General features: G+C 43.3%; 1 protein-coding gene and 1 non-coding gene across 2 annotated transcripts; one reads left to right on the top strand and one right to left on the bottom strand.

Moving 5' to 3' along the window:
- Positions 1-5,639: 5,639 nt before the first annotated feature.
- LOC133814727 (uncharacterized) lies at positions 5,640-8,345 on the bottom strand. Its single transcript, XM_062247651.1, has one exon. It carries the CDS (start codon positions 8,343-8,345, stop codon positions 5,640-5,642), a length of 2,706 nt encoding a protein of 901 aa, XP_062103635.1.
- LOC133820098 (small nucleolar RNA R71) lies at positions 7,696-7,802 on the top strand. Its single transcript, XR_009886532.1, has one exon. It is a non-coding gene; the product is annotated as a small nucleolar RNA R71 (small nucleolar RNA).
- Positions 8,346-8,731: the final 386 nt, after the last annotated feature.

Raw genomic sequence — 8,731 nt, 5'->3', positions numbered from 1 at the left:
TCTTCCCGCACCTTGAGCTGGTGATAACCGGACTGTAAATCAATCTTAGAAAACATGGTCGCTCCTCGGAGTTGATCAAATAAGTCGTCGATTCGTGGTAGCGAGTACTTGTTCTTAATCGTCACCTTGTTCAGCTCACGGTAATCTATACACATTTGCATGCTTCCATCCTTCTTCTTCACAAATAGAACTGGTGCTCCCCATGGAGAATGGATTGGTTTGATGAAACCCAAGTCTAGGAGTTCTTGGAATTATGTCTTTAACTCCTTGAGTTTGGTTGGTGTCATCCGGCATGGTGCCTTTAAGATAGGCTCGGTTCCCGGTACTAGTTCGATTGTGAAGTCAATTTCCCAAGTAGGGGGTAACCCTGGTAAGTCACTAGGAAATATCTCTGAAAATTCCTTTATAATGCGGACGTCTCCAACCTTTAATGGTGTTTCCTGTGCCACATCCATGACGCTTGCTAAGAATGTGCGACATCCTTTCTCTATCATCCTTTGAGCTTTGAGAGATGAGATAAGTGGTGTCCGTAGTCCTGAAACCTTTCCCATAAAACATAGTTTCTGACCGTCATGAGTTTTAAACGTCACTTGCTTACATCTACAGTCGTTGGTTGCGCCATGCCTTGCCAGCCAATCCATGCCTAGTATTACGTCGAAGTCTGTGATTTCTAGTTCTATCAGGTCTCCTTCTAGTTCTGTGCCCTCAATTTTGATCGATACACCATGTACTATTCGTGATGATAGGACTACTTAACCCGAAGGGAATTCTATCACAAACCTAGTTCTAAATCTTTCACAAGGTTTGTCTAATTTCTCTATCAATCCTAACGAGATATACGAGTGTGTTGCACCCGAATCAAACAATATTGAACATATATTATCGAGGATAGGAATTTGACCTGTGACCACTTTGTTACTAGCTTCAGCTTCTCCCTGGGTTAAGGCAAAGACTTTGGCTGGAACCATCAATATCGACCAATAAACTCCCAAGCAGTCGCAGTAGTAATCGAGCTATGTTGTATCCACAGAGAGGCAAACACAACTAAAGATTTGATTAGTAAATAAAAGATAAAAATAAAGTAGAATAGAAGAAATGGATTTTGTGAAAGTAAAATGATAGATTAGGGAAAGTGATTAGATAAAGAGCATGGCAAGGTAGAGATGCAATGCTATAAAACATATGCTAATATTGATATTAATTCAAAACACAGTTGCAATTCTACACCATTAATTGCAACTGGAAGATGAATGTGTTAAAAGCACAAATTAAATAATCTAGATTAAATTGAATCTAACTCCTAATTTCATAGTGTTTACCCAAAAAACGGCTGTTGATGACGTGGCAAGGATTTGTCACACGTGGCCTACACATGGTGGAAGTGTTGTTCGACTATCGACCAGAGGCACATCACTTCATCAAGCTTAACTATTAGGTATGACCAGGTTGGTCGTATAATTTGATGTATTTACTTTTAAGATTTTAATCCTATAATAATTGTATTGAATATTTCCTCTTTATTACCTTGATATGCAGTTATTTAGGAAAGATAAGGTCCATTGGCCCAGGTAACCCTCCTTGAGCCTATAAATATGCATGAAATAGCTCAAGGAAAGGAATTTTGATCTCTGAATCTTTTTCCTGAGTATTGAGTGAGAAAGATATAGTGTGATTATCCATCATTTTATTGTAATTATCCCAAGGTTTGTGAAACTCAAGAACCCTAGTTCTTTGATCACGACTTTGAGATTCAATATTAATAATAGCACTAAGTGGACGTAGGTCATTACCATTCTTTGGGGCCGAACCACTATAAATCCTTGGTGTTTTCTTCTTTACCATTAGGTTAAACTCTTAATTGTCATCTTATCTTTTGTTGCATATTTGACTCCGTGTTGTTGCTCAAATCGAGGGTTAACATTCTGGTGCATTCATTGAGAGTTTGATAAAAAAATGTAAGAAAATATAATGGTGAAAACATCCAAGAAGACTGGACAGGCTGCTGGCGTTGCACCATCCCAACCTCCTCCCCCAAATGTGGCTAAGAATGAACCACATTTGGATTTTGAAGAGGAGGAGTTAGATTCCGAAACGCTGAGGGCAACGCTGGGGGTGTTGCAGGATGAGTTGGATAATCTGAGGGCCAATCAGGAGAATGTTGCGGAGACAATGGCGCTGCAGCAAAGAGAAATAGAATGCTAGCGCCAGGAGCTGAGTAAGCGGCATGTGGACATGGATTGTCGGTAGAGGGATGCCATGGCCGCTCTTGAAGGAGCCATCCAATTGGCTCGGAGTCAGGCTGCGCCAGCCTCCCAGCCAGATCAGCCGCCGAGTGTGCCACCTCAAAGAGGTCCCAATCCTAGTCCTTCGCTCAAGCCAGCAAGCACTCAAAGGCCGGAGCAGCCGCCTGTGGCTCAAGATGATGTCCCACCTAGGGATCCTGAGCAGCAACCTCCATCTCAGGTTGGTCGAGGCAATCCCCAGTGCCAGAGGCAGAATAGCGCCGAGCAACTGCCTTGCAGCTCTAGACACCCAAGGGATGAAGAGCTGAATCTACCAAGCAGGGGACAACGTCCTTCCGCCAACAGAAGGAACATCGAGTCAGGGGTCCCCCACAACATAGCAATGCACGGGGACCCAACGACTAGCGCAGGCCTCCCCCTAACGCTAGGGAGATGCCAACCTAAGGAGGAAATAGTGCGAACAGCCAGTCACGCCATAGTCAGCCACAATTTAGAGATGGCCATGACTATAATGAAGCCAATTCTGGCAGAGGAAATGTTGGTCGGAGAAATGAAGAAAGAGATGGAGGCAGAATCCCCCCACCTAGAGAAAATAGGCCAGCTAGCCATAACGCTGGGGGGCAACCCAGGTAGCAGAACATCTTTAGTCAGCTAGGAGTTAGCGAGCAGAGACGTAGGGATAATGATTTAAGGGACGTACTTAACGACCACCATGAGAGGCACGACGAGTACGCTCCCCCGGAACCAGTTGCCCCAGTAGTCCCAGAAGCTATTCAGGCTCAGATTGATGCTCTGAACCAGGTGGTACAATAGCTGGTCGAGGGACGAACGTCCCATATTGAGTACGATAGGAGGAGGGGCACTCCCTTTGTACAGAGGATTACTGCGGCTGAAAACCCCAGTAAGTTCAAGATGCCAACATTGTTGAACTTTGATGGGTACAGAGACCCAGTATCTCACATTAATAAGTTTGAGATACAAATGGATATATAGAAAGTGTCGGAAGATGCCCGCTACCGGATCTTCCCAGAAACACTGTCTGACACTGCCTATGAGTGGTTCTTTAAGTTCCCTTCTGCTAGTATAGTATCTTGGGAGATGTTCGTAAAAGAATTTTACGGACAATTCTACGCGGGTTGTGTACACCCCACATAGGCCAACCAGCTGGTCGCGATACACTAGAAGGAGGGAGAGCCCTTAAAAGAATATGTCCAATGCTTCATGCGAGCAGCAGCTGGAGCCAAGATAATGGGCGATGAAGGTAAGATGATGGATCTAACTGCTGGGGTTAGGCTCCTTTCACCCCTCTAGAGTAACCTCAGAAAGAATGGGGTAAAAGGTACCCAGGAGTTTTTGGATCGGGCTGATCGATATATCAAGCTCGAGGACGCGATTGCCAATGAAGGAAAATCACCAACAAAAGTCAAGGGGCCGAAGGAAGAACCCGCCAAAGCCGCCAACGGGTCAAAGAAACCCAATGGCAACGACAAGGGCAACGGGAATGGCAATGGTAGGAACGGTGGAAAGCGGGCGAACAATGAACCCTCAGCTTCTGAGAATAAACGCCCCAAAGGCAGTCGATACGAGCCGAGATTCACCAACTACACGACCCTTGTCGAAAGCCGAGCAGAAGTCTACCAGGCAACCAACTCCAACGTGCCCTACAAACGACCCGCACCTATAAGGAAAGATATCTCCAAGAGAGATATGACGAAGTTCTGTCATTTTCACAATGACTACGGGCACGACACCAATGAATGTAACCAGTTGAAAGACGAGATTGAGTTCCTGATTAAGCAGGGACATCTCAGGAGATATGTGCGAGCAGCAGGAGGATCCCAGTGAGAGGCTCAGAGTGGCAATGAGCAGGCGCCTGCACGCCAACGCTCGCCACCCCTACAGCCAGATCCTGTGGCAGGCACTTACTCACCATCTGTGGAGGCCCACACCTTGCAGGGGATAGTGGGAAGGCAAGGGAATGATACGCTCAAACCCTACGCCACGACTAGGACATCGAGATGATGAGTGTGGCGGATCGAGCACCAAAGAAGGCTCGAACAGAGGAGGAATTAATAACCTTCTCTGAAGACGATGCCCAGCATGTACGATTCCTGCACTCCGATCCGCTGGTCGTGGACGTGAAAATTTCCAACATGATGGTGAAGAGGGTGTTGGTTGACGTAGGAAGCTCGGTCAACATCTTATACAAGTCTTCACTGGAGAGAATAAAGCTGTCTGTCAAGGACCTGGAGCCATGCAACCAAACCATCTATGGTTTTTCCAGCGAAGGGCTTGGCCCAATTGGGTTGATTAGGCTTCCAGTTACAGTAGGTACTGCACCTGTTAACAGGACATTACTGACTACTTTCATAGTAGTTGATTGTCCTTTGTCATACAATGCTGTAATTGGGAGGCCAATTCTGGTCGACCTACGAGACATCACTTCAATATGGCATCTTGCCATATTGAATTTTCTAACGATTAAAATATGCGCAAGTATACACAATCGACAACAAGTAATACAGTGATAATGTATCAAAGTTCGTCTCCACAGGGACTTTTCAACTAAATTAATGTAAAATCAACCAAAAACAACTTATAAAATAGTAACCAAAACAAAGGAAAGAGTGGGTAATTAACTCTGAAAATAATTTTAGACAAACAAAGGAATTAAACCAAAAATCAGAGATTAAAATGACAAAATACTGGGTGGTTTTCAGATATAAGAAAAATGGGTTCGGGTGATTAATTCCCCTCGGTTCGTTCCAGTTGTTACAGCAATGGGTTAGCAATTATGACAGTGTTAACAAATTTCGTAAAACCCAGCAAGTTTTTCCCAAAACGTGCAATCTAATGTCTATACTCCCCTTCTATACATTCCTGCATGAAACCAGATTATAAACATTCAATTAAGCATCAAATCTGACGTTATGCAAGGTAGCAAAACATTCCTATTCTACTACTCACAATCACCTAAAACTAGATGAATCTCTTGCATCAATTGAATGGGTTCAGCTAGACTTCCCTCTTCCAAGTTAGATCTAGCTTAGCACATGCTAAAAATGGCCAATAATTAACATTCAATAACAGTAAAGCACATTCAATTGAACAAAGACATAATCACTTAGCCATTGCATTTGTATATTGAGTTCACACTTGAGGGTTCATAATCACCCTAACCCTTAAGAAATTAGTTCATAGTTGCAAACTTAAACATGAAAATAATACAGAAGTAATCCATGGAGTTTGCAGAAATTAGATGAAATTAATACAAAAAGAAAGAGATGGTGTAGGACGAATGAGTTGTGAGCTCAAATCCCCCTTATGGCATCAGCCTTCTTTCTTCTCTTTTGGTCGTACTCTTCTCAAATCTTCTCCCTGAAACCTCCTCTGTACTTAGCCAGAAGTTCTCTCTCTTTCTAAAATGGTCCAATTCCAGAATAATACCGCCCTTTTATGCTGCTTCAGCAGTTTCAGCAATGCCTCTTCAGCAACAGACTCCAGACAACTAGATATTATCACAGGTAAAGTATCATTGTCGCCCAAGTACACATACTTTAAATGACTTGGCAGTGGCTTTAACTCCAGCTGGGGTGGTTCTTCAACAGATGGTTTAGGGGCCTGAAAGTGCTTTTCTGGCAGATTTAGAGTTTCAAACACCTTACTAAATTTCTTGGTTGGTTGGCAAGAATCTACCCATGTAAGCATCTCTTCTTCTTCACTGCTATACTCCTCCTCATCTCCAAAAATCTGGGTTCCCATAGCAGCTTTTTCCACCCTTTTATTGAACTTCTCAGCTACCAAAGTATCAACAACGTCAACTCTAGAGCATTCTTCCACTTCATCCGGGAATTTCATAGCTTTAAACACACTAAAGGTGATTTGTTGGTCATTCACCCTCATGGTAAGTTCACCATTTTGCACGTCAATAAGAGTACGCCCTGTAGCAAGAAAAGGCCTACCCAAGATTATAGGCACCTCTCTATCCGCTTCATAGTCTAAAATGATGAAATCCGCCGGAAATATAAATTTATCCACTTGAACTAACACATCTTCAATCTTGCCCTCGGGATGAGCCATAGATCTGTCCGCAAGCTGTAATGTAACGGTAGTGGGTCGTGCTTCACCAATACCCAACTTTTTGAAGATTGACATAGGCATAAGGTTGATGCTAGCGCCCAAATCGCATAATGCTCTTCCAACATCTCTACCTCCAATAGAACACGGAATCGTGAAACTGCCAGGATCTTTTAACTTAGGAGGGATCTTGCTTTTCAACATCGCGCTACATCCTTCTGTGAGAGCCACAGTTTCAAACTCCCCCAATCGCCTTTTCTTTGTCAAAATATCCTTTAAGAACTTGACATAATTCGGCATTTGCTCCAATGCTTCGACCAAGGGGATATTAATGTGCAACTGTTTCAGTACATCCAAAAACTTTCTGAACTGACCATCCTGTTGTTGTTTGCGAAATCGCTGCGGAAATGGAAGGGGCGGTTTAGGACCAGAATTTACTGGAGCAGTTTGCTGACCCCTTGCTGTAGCAACTGGGCCAGTTTCAGCAATTTCCTGGGCAGTTTTGTTACTTGTTTCTCCTTCACTTTGGATTGAAGTGGGCTCTCCACTACCCTGTATTTCCTCAGAATTTCCCAGATTTTTACCATTCCGCAGCTGAATAGCTTTACAGTGTTCTTTCCCATCTCTCCTTGGATTTTCTGTATCACTAGGCAAAGATCCTTGCGGCCTAGTTTTCATTTCATTGGCTAGCTGGCCGAGCTGCATCTCAAGATTACGAAGAGAAGCTGCTTGGCTCTGTATTACTGCATCATTCTTAGCCATATACTCCCTCATTAGATTCTCCAAAGAGTTCGGCTGGGAGTTTTGAACATGTTGTGAAGGTCTTGGCTGCTGTGAAAAACCTGGTGGATATGCTTGTCTTCCTTGTGCTGGTGATGTGCTTGAACTTGCTCCTTGACCCCCCCATGACAGATTAGGATGATTCTTCCATGCTGGATTGTAAGTGTTCGAATATGGGTTGTTGTTGCGGTTGAAATTCTGATTTCCCACATAACAAACTGAGGCTGGATTTGAAGGGCAATTCTCAAAAGTATGCCCGTCCCCACAGTACACGCATGACACTTCTGCACTTTGAATGGCAGCAGCTGGCTGAATACTTCCTCCCAAACTCATATTCTTCAAGATGTTGGTCATTGAGGCCATTTGAGCTGTTAGAGCCGTTAGTGCATCTACTTCAAGAACTCCCGCCACCTTCCTACTTGTAGGAGCTCTAGTGTTTGACCATTGATAGTTATTACTTGCAATCCTTTCCAAAATCTCAAATGCTTCGTTGTAAGACTTGGAAAGAATGGCTCCATTGGCTGAAGCGTCCAATACCATTCTAGAAGCTGCATTGAGGCCATTATAGAAGGTCTCCATCTGTATACAGTGTGGGATACCGTGGTGTGGACATTTTCTTAAAAGCTCTTTGAATCTTTCCCACGCGTCACTAGTGGACTCATCTTCCAGCTGCTGAAATGACATAATCTCACTTCTAAACTTTGCATTTCTGGTGGGAGGGAAATATTTGCGCAGAAACTTTTCAGCAAGATCATTCCAATTTGTGACGGAATCAGGAGGCAAAGTGTTGAGCCATGATCTAGCTCGGTCTCTTAATGAGAATGGAAATAGCTTCATCCTTAATGCTTCTTCACTCACTCCTTGAAGCTTAAAAGAATCGCTCACCTCCAAGAATGAACGAAGGTGAAGGTGAGGATCCTCCGTTGGAATCCCGCTGAACTGCCCCACGGTTTGGAGCATTTGAAACATGACCGGCTTGAGCTCGAATTGAGCTGCTTGTATTTCCGGCCTCACAATGCCTGGATTTAACTCATTAAACATGGGGGCAGCGTATTCCCGTATTGCTCTGGCTCTGTCATCCGCCAAAACAATGGGATTAGTAACTTGCTGGCCATCCCCCTCATCTTCAACACGTTCAGCCATAGTGCCTCGACTTTTAGCCTTTTGATCTTTTCTCCTTTTTCTGAAAGTGCGTTCGATCTCGGGGTCAATAGGAGCAAGTTCACTGTCCTCTTGCTGGTTCATACACTGTAGGTACCTGAGATTTCACAACCCGAACCAACAAGGTTAAAAACAATGAAAATAAATTGTCAAATAGTTGATAAAACAGAATTTAATTTTAAAGTCCCCGGCAACGGCGCCAAAAACTTGTTGTGAATTTTCTAACGATTAAAATATGCGCAAGTATACACAATCGACAACAAGTAATACAGTGATAATGTATCAAAGTTCGTCTCCACAGGGACTTTTCAACTAAATTAATGTAAAATCAACCAAAAACAACTTATAAAATAGTAACCAAAACAAAGGAAAGAGTGGGTAATTAACTCTGAAAATAATTTTAGACAAACAAAGGAATTAAACCAAAAATCAGAGATTAAAATGACAAAATACTGGGTGGTTTTCAGATA

Source organism: Humulus lupulus, chromosome 2 (assembly GCF_963169125.1).
Source record: "Humulus lupulus chromosome 2, drHumLupu1.1, whole genome shotgun sequence".
NCBI lineage: Eukaryota > Viridiplantae > Streptophyta > Magnoliopsida > Rosales > Cannabaceae > Humulus > Humulus lupulus.
The sequence above is the reverse complement of the archived record's forward strand: the minus strand, read 5'-3'. Positions and strand labels throughout refer to the sequence as shown.